This window comes from Bombus pascuorum, chromosome 2 (assembly GCF_905332965.1).
Source record: "Bombus pascuorum chromosome 2, iyBomPasc1.1, whole genome shotgun sequence".
In the NCBI taxonomy this organism is placed as follows: Eukaryota; Metazoa; Arthropoda; class Insecta; order Hymenoptera; family Apidae; genus Bombus; species Bombus pascuorum.
In genome coordinates, this window is record NC_083489.1 from 19813145 (window position 1) to 19828602 (window position 15458).

Sequence of the window (15458 nt, forward strand, 5' to 3'; positions counted from 1 at the left end):
TATGTTAATAAGTAGATAATAATTACAAGGGTTTTAGAAGATTTTTAATCTTCCCTTTAAAATGATATATTACATACATACAAAATTTTAATGACTTTTCTATGATTGTAAGCCGGTAAGTTGGATAATTTTGCATCCAATATAAATCTAAATAAAATTTCTGATTCATATATTCATATCTTCTCTGTGACTTTTTTATGTTTATACCATTATTTTATTGAATTACATACAAAGTGCCACTTTTAACAGTAAATTTACTGTTACGTCAGAATAATATAATAGAGGCTGTGGAATTAGGAGAAAATCCCGAAGAATGTGATGTAACAAATGTTATCAAAATTATAAGACTACTAAGGCACAATAGTGAATAAAAATTGAATCATATTATTAACATATTTTCCTTCTTTTGAAGGATTAGAATATACTACGTGTTACACTAAAAATGCACTCTTTCGTTTTGTTTAACATTTGGATCTAAAACCACCTGTTCATAATGAAGCGAGGATTAGTAAACAACATCATCGTTGCTGTTATATTCTTATTTTGATTATACTGTTATGTACATACTGTCATATGAAATTTTATTTTTTTAATTCTTTTTATAATATAGTGTACAAAAATATACTTTCTATACTTTGAAGTACTAAAGAATTTTTAATTCGTGTAATAATTACAGATTGAATTAAATTGAATTTGTCACAATTTGTTTAGAAGCCACATTGATCAATTCTATAAATGAAAGAGATGAAAAAGTGATGATTACGAACACTATCTGTTAAATTTACTTTTAAATTTGTTATTACTTATGCCATCCTGTAGTAACAATTTAACTGATGGAAGTAAGTAATTTTTTTCGAGAATTGAGCATCAATCCTCTATTCGTGTACATGAAACTGAGAAATTGATAAAAAGTAGATGGAGTTGAACAGTTCCGCTTCAAAGAGGCTCGTATGTATGAAATCTATATATCAAGGTTTTGTGTATACGAATTCACTTGCATTATACTTTTTAGTTAAGGTATACAGTCTTATCTGAAGTAGCATGATAAAATATATGTGTAGTTGGAAAGTTTGATGTATAACGTAACTTTTCATATAAATAAAATACGCTTGGGACACTTGATACATCATCTCGAAGCACAGAACAAGATAGTGGGAAACAGTGAAAAAAGGGAAGTGGGGAATCGATATTGACGATCTAGGAGTAGTGACACGCGATATTGAAGAATGTAAGTATCGTATGAACTGATAGTACTAATTATGGAGCTGCGGAAGCCGATATCGATGACTCTGAGGGCTAGAGTTGACGATTTCGTATCCAAGCAAATTAATATCGATCACACTGAAACTGGAGATTTTGTTAATTCATAGATGTTGGTGATTCTAAAAGCTAACTTTTATGAAAATTATTGTTAATAATTCTTTTTAATATAACTGTGTAATTGATATAGTACGAATTTTTTGAGATGAGTATATTCTTATGAAATTAGCTGAAATTTAGTGTATGATCAACAAGGTGGATTTCAGTATGATATAGTTGAACATAATTGAGATGTAATTCTTTTAAAAATAACTAATAATAATTTAACGAGGTTTTTGTGAAATCACGCAACTTTTGTTTGAAACATTTTTTACGAGTTATTACGAGCTATTTTATTTTATTATAGAAGCTTTATAAGAAAAATATATAGCTCAAAGAAGATGACATAAAATGTAAAGATACTACCATTTAATATAATGATAACCATATAGTGAAAATAAAATATTAAGTTTTATCTATTGCATAGAAACTTTTATGGATGTACGAGAACAGTATCCAAGCCATATTTAGTTTTATATCGTAATTTTACATATGTGTATAGTAAGCAAAAGATTTATATAATTCATTACCACATCAACTGCCTTCTTTTTTTTTTTTTTTTTTAATAATCAGAAGTTCTCGCTAATTTCTTCTGACATTACTGATTTTTAGTAATATCATTATAAATATTATAAATGTTAGAGATAATTATTATATTTGTCTATAAATTATATTTTTACTTATAAGTTACGTTATAGATTATACTGTATCTATTAATTGGTTACAAACCATACATAGAAATTTTTAAAGTATTGTTTTGGTGGAAATGGAATTCGATATGATTATTATTAGTGATTAAAGTAATTACGAAAAACAATTATTATTTCACAATAATAATCGTACTACTGACTTTACAAGTGGCTTAGATCACAAATATACAGGGTGCGCCGTTAGAATCCGGACAAAAGAAGTTTTGTGCAGAAAGTTGTTTATTTAAGTCAATACACAAAAACACATGAAAATGTTGTTATATCTCATTTAAAGGGTCCTTGCTGAGAACTTTTATTCTATGTAACCACCCTCTGCCTCTATGACCTGCTCTATTCTTGCTCTAAAGCGCGAGCACGCTGACTTCAACTGGTCGCGTTTAATTGTCGCGAATTCTGACTCGATAGCAGCTCGTAGGGAGTTGACGTTGGGGTGCCTGCATTTATTAGTTTGTCTCTCGATAACGCCCCACACGTAATAGTCCAATGGGTTTAGGTCGGGACTGTTAGGAGGCCAGAAATCTTTCGACCAAAACATGTCCACATTGTCAGAGAGCCAATTTTGAACAAGATGACTTGTGTGAGCAGGTGCGCCATCTTGTTGAAATAAATACGGCCTTCCAGAAGCCGTAATTTCCATCCACGGCTTTATTACTGTCTTCAGGACCTCCAAATAAACCTCCTTTGTGATTCTTTCGCCTTTTTGGAAGAAGTGCGGAGGCATGACGTCGCCCTCACTTGAGACAACGCTCAAAACGTGAACACTTGCTGGAAATTTGGTTTTGCCCACAACAGGAACATCTTCGAGATTGTGGGCCAGCCAACGGTCGTTCCTCCGATTCACTTTGGCATCCACCCGGCGCGAAGACTTTCTATAATCGCCGCTCTTCTATCGTATTCCGGGTTTTGCTTAACGAGTTCTGTCATTTTGAGGTTATAGAAGACTTATTGACATATTTAACTAACTTCAGAGTCAATCAGCACAAACATCTGAATTCTAATATGGTGGGAACTACAAATTGAATTCTGTCCGAATTCTAACGGCGCACCCTGTATATGTCTCTATACAGAGATGAGCTATTTTTTAAAAATATAGAAGATTTAAATGTTTTATAAAATTAATTAAAAAAAAATATTCAAGATTTATTTTTCGCTATTACTCTTTGGCGGATACATTCAACGTAATGGATGATTATTTAATAAACCCGCAGACTTATGTACATAAGGCAATATCTGTAACTCTGAAGCTAAAAAAGGTCACAGTCAATAACTGTTCTAACACTTTGTATCATGGAATAGGTCTCCGATGTCCAAATATCGCTTGGAACATATTTCCCCAATCCTGTAAATCAATATTTATGATTTCGTTTTTGGGTCAAATGTTGGATGAGTTTCGAAATTATGCAAGTAGAGTAATTATAGTGTGATCAATTATACCTATACACATTGTGATAGGCAATTCCCAGAAGCTATGATTTATTGGAAGATATTATTAGGTTGTTTCTGCAATGTGTAAAAGCTTTATTAATTCATCTTTTCATAATTGTATTTCAATTTATTTAAGAATGCAATATTTTTCAAGTAAAATTACAAGAATTTCCATTAGAAAATGAACAATTTATTTTTTGAAAGTATATTTGTATAAATGACAAATATTATTCATTTAAGTAAATAGATTGTAATCATTTTTAAATAAGTAATTGAGTTTTCATTTGTATCCCACCATATTATTTAGTTCATAATATCGTTTATTAAATAAATATATAAACTGGAAATATAAACTTTAAAATCCAATTCATCGTTGTTGGTATAATTAATTCTTTGATGTTATATTAATATATATATTAACAATAACAAATAATATGAATATATATATTATATACATCTATATATATATATTTTTTTTTTTTGATCTACATAATTTGTCCTTTCTCTTTACGTGAAGTATTCACAACACTGTTTCACTTAACTCACTGTCAAAATTTGACTTTCCCTTCAGAGAAAGAGAGAAGCGACATATTTCTTTCTAACGTAACTATTTTCAGCTTAATTTAGCTTTATTTACACGAATCGATCGTCAAAAATTACCGAGTAACAATATTAGATAACTATCATTTGGCGCAGTATCCTTCCTTTAAACTTGGAGATGTTGCAGCAATAAATGCTCAATAATAACAAAAACTCAATACTTGTGTAAGCAGCGCTGTTAAAATAATCGACGAAACGCAACTGACGCGTCAATAGCAATAAAAAGTTTAACGAATCAAAGAAAAAGAAACTGTCATAAAATACCATCATAACATATTATTAACATGAAAACTATACAGTATCAACTTTTAGCGTATATATGAATTTATCGTATATAGCTAATTACATAATTAAAAATGATATAGTGAAAATAAATAGATATGCACATAAAAATAAACATGTTTTCATTTCAATAAAAATCAATATTCATTTTATATTCATTTGGAAATACTTGCATGTGCAACATCTTATATCCGTCAATAATAACGTACATATTACATAACGAAACTATCTCAGAATTATGTCAAATAATAATTTATCGAAAAATAGAGATTGGAAACGTCTCTAATTCCCTTCTATGAAATAACATCCTCGGTCAAGATAGATACACAGTAGCGATTAAACGTCCTGTTGGCTTTCACAGGCTGAAGATTATATTGGATTGAAGGGCAGCTTCGACGATCATATCGGATTATTGATGCGTGGGGAAGACGGAGGACAGAAGACCGCGATACAACCGGACCCGAGAGGTTTACCGAGCTTACCACCCAACTTGGAAGCTCGTCTACCACAACTCGATCAGAGTTTGAGGATCACGCACGCCGAATGGTTGCCAGTCACGAAGACTAAGTGTGTTCACGATTTGATAAGGCTTTTTGAATATTTATTGCAGATAATTATTCATGTTTAATGCCAATCGATCATTTTATTGTTAGTCTATAAAAATCTGCCGTTTACATATATATTGCTTTCTATTAAATATTATTAAGGCTAAATCATTTTTCAAACCAAGTTCGTGCACGTTTAATTAATTTCTGTTAATCTCAAATTTAGGAATTTAATATTATTTTATGCGACCAGCTAGGATATTTAAATTTATTAAAATTAACTTCGATTACTTTTTACTTTCAGAAATTCATTTTTTTTTTTAAGCTGTTGGGAAGATCAACTTTTATTTATTATTGATAACAGAAAAAAAGGTTTCTTTCATATTTTTGTAAAGAACATACGATGCACTAAAATTACGACTAATTTTTTCGAACGTAATTAGTTAATTAACTTCTTACAGCACAATGTTAATTATACGCTAGCCGGTTTGCAAATAATCGATGATACAAATAAACTAAATCAGTTTCCTTTTTTATTAATTGACTAATACTGTTTCAATGAAAATAATGATGATATGAAAATGATGATAGTAAAAAATAATTAATTTTATTAAAGAAACAAGTTAAAAGCAAACAGGTTTATTTGTTTATGTTACGTATATTGCAATCTTGCGTAATTAATTATTAATAATCTTCTTCTTCAATAACAACATTTTCTGTTTCGGAAATTTTAGGCATTCGTGATGAATCGATGAAATATAACATAGTAGATCCATTGTCTTCATATTTTTCTTTCGTTTTTGGCCTCTCATTTGCATATAATGAAGGTTACCGTGAATTACAATATAACTTTAACGTTCCCCTTCTCGATGGAAAGTCTAATACAAGAAATTCCGCTTCAGGATCCATTGATGTTTCGCAAAATATTTTATATGTGGCATTACCATACCCCATACTTGAGCCTTTATTTAATAACATAATGTAAAAACATGTAATTATTGTTTTTCCACTTTCTCACATTCTCTTTCACGTTTCTCTTAATTTAAAAAAAATTGGAAATTTTTTTATCAGAAATAATTGCACAGGTAGCTAAGATAAAAAAATCTGAATAAAAAAAACTGAAAAAATCTTTGTCTTTCAATATGTTTCAGTGTATATTATAATCAGATGGCAGTTAAAGATTAAAAGTAAAAAGTAAAATATCTAAATTAAAAAAATTAAAAAGGTATGGTTTTATTTAAATATCTACTAAAAGGAAGAAAATAATTTTCTGAATAAGGTTCATTAGTGATTGAATGTAATAATAATATACAGAATGAGTTCATTTGTTGAAGTCATATTATTAAAAGTAAGATTGTGAGAGGCTCTTATTGGTTTAGTTTCAATGTTTTCAAAATTTTTACGCTTTCAGACACTCTCTATTTGATTAAGTATATTTCGGATTCATGATCATCAGATGATTGCCTTACTTCCCTTCGTTTAAAATTTCTTCATTTAAGAAATTCATCCAAGAGAACAAAAAAGGTGTTGGTGCCTCTTACTTCACCTTTCGATCTGCTCATTCCAACATCTCTCAGAAACTCATCTCTTTCCTTGCCTCATTTCGTTTTGAAGTCTATTTGGCCCATCTCTCTCCTGTATTCTTTCAACGGAAAGTTTTCGCAGCTACTTTTAATTTCTTTTTCATATTCTACAACTCTGTCTTTCATTTCTATAGATATTTTTCTGATTTGCTTTTCCTCTCTTATTAGATACCCTGGAGCGCATCTGTTTAATCTTAATATCCATTTGATATATCTTTCCTGCACTACTTCCGCCTCTTCCCTTTTCTTGTAGCCTCAGATGTCCGCTCCGTACATTAGAATACTTTTAATCATCTCATTAAACATTAACATTCTCGTACAGAAATTATCGGCAAATTTTCTTTCTCCAATTCTCCGGATCCGCGCCATTGCTGCTGTCGCTTTTCTACACACGTCTTTTACTATTTTTTCGCTTTTTTTACACTTCCAAATCCATTTCTGCGTGTTTTCTTAACATTATGATAACTTATTCGAGTTCAATTCCGGTTCCTTTCCATCAAAAAATATCTCTAAATACTTCAATATATTTTCCACTTCCTTCTGAGTTATCGTCATGACTGCTGGATGGTCTGCATACGCTAGGATGAATATTTTCTTTGTTCCTACAATAGTTTCTTCTTGTGTTCTTTTCAAGTAGTCGTCTATCTCCGATATAAATATTGCAGACAATAGCGAGCTTAAGCAGTAGTATTGTCTTAGGCCTTTTCTGATCCAGAACGCTCGTGTCCTTGAATTTTCCCACCTGTACTCTATCTTTTGCTTCTTTATAGATTTCTTCGATTCTTTTCACTAACGTTAGACCCATTCTTTTACCTCTCATGTTCTGCCACAGTTTTTTTCCTGTTTACCGTATCTAATGCAGCCTTTCAGTTTGCAAAACATATACACAACATAAACATATTCTTTTTATGTTAATTCTTTTTGCTAATGCGGTTTTCGGTATGAATATGTTGTCTATGCAGCTTCTACCTTCCCGGAATCCTGCTTGTGGATCCGGCATATAATTTCAATATTTCTACTTCAATTTATTTTCTTAATCTACTTTCTAATATCGAGTACAGTAAATTTGACATCCGCTGTTCATTAACGTTATCCCTCCATAATTTTTAACGTTTTTCTCACAACGACAAGAGTCCCTTCGAACCTTCAGACGATACTTCTCCTTTCCATCCTTTATTGATAATTTCCTTAAATCTTTCTTTGATTTTCTCTGCTGCGAACACGCAGGCCTCGTTTTTCACTGCATCTTCTCCTGTTGCTTTCTTCTTTTTGGGTTTACCGATAACCACTCTCGATTTTTTCCTACTTCTCTTCAGTTCCGCTTTCTTCTTCTTTATCCATTCGTATTTTCTTTATTCATACGTATCTTCTGTCCCAACCATAGTCATGAAACAATGTTTCTATTCTGATAATTCTATACTTTTCTTGGAGTTTCGCCTCTCTTTTTCTTTCGTGTATATGCATACGCCTGTATTTCTTCCTGGTCCTTAATTTCCATTACCTTCATTGTTTTCTCCTGTTCTTGTTTTCCTGCCCCTTCTGCCTTTTCTTTACGTAACTTGCCGTGTCTTTGTTTCTCTTCTCTGTATTTGACTTCGTTTATCTTATCGTGTTTCCACATTACCGCTTTATTTATCTTTCTTCTACTAAGCCTGCATTCTTCATCCCACCTTCATGCTGTTTCCTGGGTTTTATCGCGCTTCTGGATTTTCTATTTGTTGATTGCCTTTTTCATCTTTCCTGTGATTCCGAGCATTGCTTCCTGCATACGTCATTTTCAAAATTTACTTTTTTCTTATGCTTCCTCGTAAATCTGTATCCCTTCATCATTCCAATTGTCTATCTCTATCTCTGTCTCCTCTTCTACCATGTCCTTAATTCTGCAATGTTGGCTGCGATTTCCATTTCTGACGGCCGATGATCTAACCCAATTCTTATTCCTACTTCTATCCTTTCTACTTTATTCCACGTGGCTATATTTATTATTCCCTAGTCTATTATCGAGTAGCTGCTTCCTCTGTTGAATGTCCATTCACTCGTTGTATCACCTGCTTTGTTTTCATTTATTATACCCCCATTCGTTTCTTTTTCTACCATTCGCAGTAAGTCTTGTTTATTATCCGTCTCATCCTTGGACCGTTTCGGCTTTGTATTTTCTTGTCCATCCCAAAAGAGTTCTCCTTTCTTTTCTATTCTTGCATCTAAGTCGCTTCTAATTATTAAATTATCAATTTCTGCCTTCCGTTAACTTTTCTAAATCTTCTAATGGTTTCTTTTCGCCAGATCTGTTATGTGCGAATTCCATCATCGTTGGATGGATCGTTCTATCTTGTTTGCGTTTCTCCGATCTGTGGCTTTATTCCTGTGAACGTTCCACTTATTGCTGACGCTTTTATTTTCGTTTTATCTTCTTTTGTACGCCGTGTCACCTTTTTGTTTCCTTTTTTTTTTTTTTTTTTTTTTTTTTTTTTTTTTTTTTTTTCGTGGTGGAAACCTTCATAAGCGCTCCGCGCCCTCCGGGGAGAGGGCGCTGGGTAGTGCCGGATTCGTACCGGCTAAAACCTCCACGGTGGCCGTACTTGGCGCATGGCGGAAGGGGCACTAGAACCACTCATAAGCATGACATCACGAGCTCACCTAAATCTATCCTATCCATCCCCGATGGGCCGCCGTGCAAGACCGCCTGGTTCCCCGACCAGGTGATTTGGCGGCACCGAGATGCCGAACCGGCCGGCGCCTAAGACCCACCGAACGGCAAAGCGGTCCGACCTCGTCAGGAAGCGTGCCGTGTCAGCTTCTTTTTTTTTCGTGGAGAAATCCTCATGGTCACTCGCTGTTGCATCACAACAGTCGAGTAGTGTCGGACTCTTACCGACTAAAACTCCACAGTGGTCATCCCGACGTTTGGTAGAAATGCCCCGGGTTCTCTTGCGAATTACTACCAGGGGGCACCCCTACCCCGCCGTGTCACCTAAACTTCTGTTAACCTATGTTTCCACTTCCCAATTTTTTTCTTTGAATACTGTTTCAGAAAGGTTTACCATATCGGATTTATTCACGTAATTCCAGAAATCTTCGATCCTTTTCGCAAATCCAGTCACCTGGCAGGATAATATTTACAGGTTTACTCTCTCGTGTTTTTCTTATTATTTTGATTTATCCTGTTACATTTTTATATTTTTTTACCTTCCTTTATCTTTTTCTATCCGTGGTTGAATTTTTATCTCCCTAGTCGGCCTAAACGAAAGCTTTTCTTCGTCTTCTGCGTGAGATTTTTCGTCCTTCAAGTTTTCCCTCCAACTCCATTCGTTCCATTTTTTCTTATTTTCGACATTTTGCTATTTTTACTGCTTTGCTTTGTATGTTTCTCTCTATCTTTGTTTTATCATTTCCTATATGTACGTATTTTCTTATCTCCCAGTTTCTTCTTATTTCCCGTTATTTTGATTCTATCTTGCCACTCTTTTGTTTTTACTTGAATCACTTCACCATCTCCTATCTCTCTTGCTCGTACAACCTCTAACCGTACAACCGCGCTAACTTCCAGTTTGCTTCTTAAAAACTCTTCTATTTCCTCTTCGAGATCCTTTCTTTCCATCCTCATATCTATTCCTTTCGTAAGTTTTTTTTTTTCTCCCTTATTTCTATCGTCACTTCTATAATCCTCAGCTGATTTTTCAAATTACTCAGCTTCACTCTTGTTTCCGCGATATCCCTTACTGCTGTTTCTTCCAACTCTACTAGTCGTTTCTCCATTTCTATTGCCTTCATTTCGCTAGCTTCGTTGTTAATTCCGAGCTTTCGAGAATATTTAAGATTAATTCCGCACAGCGTACCCCGCTGTTAACTCTTTTAGGCCAACGCACCGATGCAACTGATCCTTCCACTACTATCGCGATTCGACTATTGCCCCGAGAAACTTCCAACGTTCGCGAAAATTCTTTACGTGTAAAGCCGTGATTGTACAGAAGAGCGGTAAGCGGTATGCGGCAGGCCATAAAACAAATGACGGCTGAGCGACAGAAAATTGATCAAACCTATAGATTTATTTTCGGTTGCTCTGTCGCTGTGCCGCTTAACGTTCTTTTGTATAATCACGGTCTAAATAGTCGAGACGAGATTGTCTTTAGGTCACGTTTTTATACGTGGCTGAATTTCCCGTAAGATCCCCTATTCATCCTATATATTATTATATAATTAAATTCAGTTCTGGCATGAAAAGTCTTGAAATTATATTTAAAAAAGTTGTTAAGTAAAGGAAACTAGAGGAAATTAGGACCGAAGAAGTAGTTACTCTTGCACATTTTCTTTATTTTTCTTTATTGCTTTCTCTATTACACGTTTCACAATAATAGTTTTTATGATAAACTTATTTCTCCCACAACATTTTACGATAGATTATAGATTATTATGCATAATTATATTAATTTACTGTTACATAAAGTGGCTCACGAGAGTACTCAAACACTTGTGGACATTTTTATGATAATATTATATGTATTGTACGAAACATTTTCGGTAGCATTGTAACGAGAGCCAACTATCGCGATTATTATCGATAAATTTTGAAACAAATTTGAAAATATGTGTAGATATTATAACAGATTTAGTGCAAATTTCGTGGAAATTTTAAAAGTATTTAAATAGTCAATTATTTATTATATGAATAAGCCTTAATATTCAGTGGAACTATATTTAACACTTATATACCTAAGATGACTGACTATTCATGCTATTACAATTTTTTATTGTATTATTTATTTATATAGTCATGCTATTACAATTTTTTATTGTATTATTTATTTATATAGTCATGGCAGTCGTGTAAATTTTTTTTATAGTGCTAATAAGATTTCAAAATGTTTTATACGACACATACAATATACATATTATAAAAATTTGTTGTTATATTATAGTGCTCAAATACTTTCGCGAGCCAATGTAATTGTATATAACATGAGTTGATCTGATTCTAAAAGGATGATATTTCTTTTTTCAATTCTCAGATTCAAATTCTTTGTATACTCAGCGTACTTCGATAACAGGGTTGGTGGCACGGGCGCACCAACAGGTAAAAATCAAGGAATGGTTCGCATAATAAGCGCAACAAAGACAAGAGGACCAGAGCGCGTTTGGTGTAGACTTTGGTATCGACCAAAGAACGGAGGCAACGTAACAACTTCCGTAACGGTAGCTGCTAAAGTGAAGGTGCGTTAAGCAAATAAAGAAAATAGAAAATAAACCGTAACGTCTATAACGTTGCCTTTGGAACAAGATCAATTATTAAAAAACAAATAGAATAAAATATACATAGCATGGTTCCCAAATCAGTCAGCACGATATTTTTATGCCGGCTCAGATAATTCAACGAAATAATGTTTCCAGTGGAAATTTATTGGTATCGAGAAAAGAATTTACTGATGTAAAAGAAAAACAATTTTTATATTGTTTAAAGAGCGCCGTGTATTAGGTTAAACAGCAAGCTCGTTCGTTTTCTTTTGAAAGAATGCGTCAAATGTAATATTTGTATATAAAATCTATTTGATCAAGAAGTAACTTATTTTTTACATCTCTAAATACGTCCGAATACGATCAGAAAAGTATATCGTGCCATATAAAAAATACGAAGTGACTGCCGTTTTGTGCTTAAAAACTCACACTTTTGAAATCTCTTTTTACATTCGTAAATCCTCTGTTTGATATCGGTGAGCTGTTGTTTGAAATATTTTTTGTTAAATCTATCAGAATCAGCTGAAGTATAATAAAAATCAAAAATAAAAAGAATTGAAAAAAGCTAGAGAAATTAACTTCCATAAAAGTAAAATACCGTAGCACGCAGGTAGAAACTGACGCTTTACGTTACTTTGCATAATATTCATTCTTTTTTTTCTTAGTGTCTCGAACTAATTTTTACTCACCCCATATATTGGATAAATTAAAGGCAACACACTTCGACTTGTTCGTTGCTTGTAATTTTCGTTTTCCCGGGAGAAAGCTCGTTGACGCAAGCACGCAGCATGCTCTTCGATAAAGCTAAAGTGGTTATCGTGATCGTTTTGATAGGTGATCAGAGAAAATTGGAACTTGAAGTACAGTGCTTGCTTTGTGATTTGCCCGCTACCGAAAGATTCGCCTACGTCTGATAGAGTACCGGAAACTGTGAGCGTTGTAGCCAGGCTCAAAGCAGCACCGACGAATCGTATCCTCGTACAGAATCGGCCTGAGACTAGGACGAAGGACAAGGAACTGTTGGCCGTTTGCGTGAAACCACTACATTACGATTACGACAGAGTAAGTTCGAAAGGTACATGTTGAGAATTCACTTGACCCGTTGATTGTCACGCAAATTTTATATACTTTAAGCTAGCAGACGCCATAAAACGAAATACGCTACATCAGAAAATTAAACTCTTGCTAAATTATAGTATTATATTTGGCAACTTCTTCCAACAATGTTATCAAAATCATTCTCATTGTTGAAAATTTGTTACCCATGGAATTTATTTTGATCATTCGAAAAGATTTAGTAACGTAAACCACCTATAACCAGCGTTACGATCAACGTGTTCAAACCGTGACGATTTCCGTGCTGAGTTATGTTTGGAACTAGCAATAATTTACAACCTTACCAAGGGAACCCTTAGTTTTCTCATCGAAAACCTTCAAACCGAGCCCAAGGAATAAAACGACTGCAACTTAACATAATTCGGCTTAAGTGATTTGTGCGTAAGAAAGGCTTACGATTGGGGTAGAATTACAATGAGTAGTGGGATGCGTGTTCTGACGACGATCTAAAAATAAAGTATGAATTTACATGAATATCTGCAATCTATTCCTAAGAATCTATTTATTTCTTTATTTGTTCTTCTATCTGTTTATTTGTATTCGAATAATAGTTTAATCAGAATAAGCATCTACTGCAACTACAGCTATGGATAGTACATAGTATAAATACAAAGTGACAGGTACCAAAGGAAAGCTAAAGAATCAAAGTCGCAATAAAGCCTACTCGTTCAATACGTTTATTGTTCTCAATCCTCAAATCTTTGTTTAAAAGTCAATGAAGAGAAATTAATTCTAGTCGATTTCAGTTGTTGGAACTGTGAATATGATATAATTTATTTCTAATAGGAATGGTAAATAATATAAGATCCACAAATACAGGAATGATTATATCCAAGGTACTAGAAATCCCAGTGATAAATCAAATTATCTTCCACGGTTAACGAGTTAACCTACTGGACCAGTTTATGCAGTCTGCCTTATGCAAATGACAAGATCGTTTCATCAAACGAAACTCTATCGTAGTCTAACTGTTTAACTTTTCCTTGAAGAGCTGCCTTCTTTATTTCGTTGTAGATAGTAATTATTCTCGATTAGAAGTTGATGGTGCCGAGTCACGACAAAAGCGTGCCTAGCCGATAGAGTATGGACGAATGAATTAAGCCTATCGTTCACTTAACTAACAACTTATGTATTGGGCTAGCAGTAATAGTCGCACACCTAAAGTATTAATATGACTTTTGTACAATTTAGATTAATTAATAATAAATGATATAATAGTAAATAATAGTAATCTAGATTTTCCAAAAATCAATTGATCGATCGGAATTTTATGTCCTGCGATCCAATATACGTCAAATGATGTACGAAAGTTTTTGATCAGATAGATTCTTCGTTTTATAATCTAAAAACGATATTTTAACCTTCTATCTGTATACTGGATCGTTTTCGACCGGTAATTTCAAGTAGTTTTTCATTTTACTTATATCGTTGTTTAAATTTTGTTTTGCTTAAAGAAATTAAAGTAACACGTAATAAAAACTTGAATGATATTCTGGAAACTTGAAAGAGGTAGGTAGCGTTCAAATATTTTCGTGAGCCAGTGCATACATACATGTATAACAGTGCATTAACGTATGATATGTTAAAGCTTGTTTAAATATCACTGTTAGAATATAAATTAAAAAATCTATCTGGCCGAAAATCTTTTCACAGTATTGTATGCATGGAAAATAAAAAAGAAATCAAAAATTTGCTCAAACTACGAGAGTAGCTAAAGTGATAAAATTGGTGAAATTATTGTTATATTATATTTTATTCTTATCACTAAATTTTAAATATCCCAATACTTATGAATGTAGGTATATTAAATATTGAAAGAACGTCTACACATGTGAATTCCTAATTGATGGCGATAAAAATAATAGAAGAAGGTGATATTAAATACATAAGAGTGTATAATTAAGAATCGATATCTATTATCTTTTCATTATCACATGGATAGTACAATTCGGCTGCCAACTATAGAATAATTACTTCGTTGCCATAATGCGAGCACACAATCGGTGTATGTACATAATCGTTACTTGATAGATAACATATTCATGTCGAGAATGTTGCCACTGTCGAGGCAATAGAAAGTAAGATAGTATGCTGTTAAATTTGTTCAGATTAGTCAAATTACCTTATTCAAACGATTTAAATTTAATCAACTTTAAGTCACTTTACTGATGTAAATTGATTTGAAATATCCTTTTAGGTTTCTACGTTGATTCTTATTAATCAAATCTTTCGACTTCGAGTCACCTGTATTCAAGTATGTAAATACCATTTGCCAATGTGAACCTGTTATTTTGCTCAACTAAGAGTAGCTTTACAACGTTTGGGTAAAATTGAACACACCTTAACTATTCTTTAACATGAAAAGAACAATAGTTGCTAAATAATATAATATTTTCTCTAATTACATGCTTGTTGATATTGGCTCCTCAAATCGAGCCCACTCTAATGGTATACTTATACCATTTTAGGTATTCGTTTTTCAATAGATACTCAAACAAAGTCAGGTTATTTGAGTGCAAAGGATTTCACACTAACACATTTACGTATTCATTAACATAGTGACTTAGAGCAAAATGTTCACTACAGATCATTTAGTCCTGATGCTTTTG

General features: G+C 32.9%; 1 protein-coding gene across 2 annotated transcripts in view; it reads left to right on the forward strand.

Annotated features, from left to right (window-relative positions):
* The window catches only part of LOC132904506 (beta-1,4-galactosyltransferase galt-1), a 149959-nt gene that overhangs the window by 130774 nt on the left and 3727 nt on the right, over positions 1–15458 (forward strand). For both annotated transcript variants that reach the window (XM_060955071.1, XM_060955070.1), the window contains 3 exons: positions 4738–4943; positions 11511–11712; positions 12568–12795. In XM_060955071.1, the coding sequence (XP_060811054.1) occupies positions 4738–4943; positions 11511–11712; positions 12568–12795 (636 nt within the window). The remainder of the gene's footprint in view (positions 1–4737; positions 4944–11510; positions 11713–12567; positions 12796–15458) is intronic.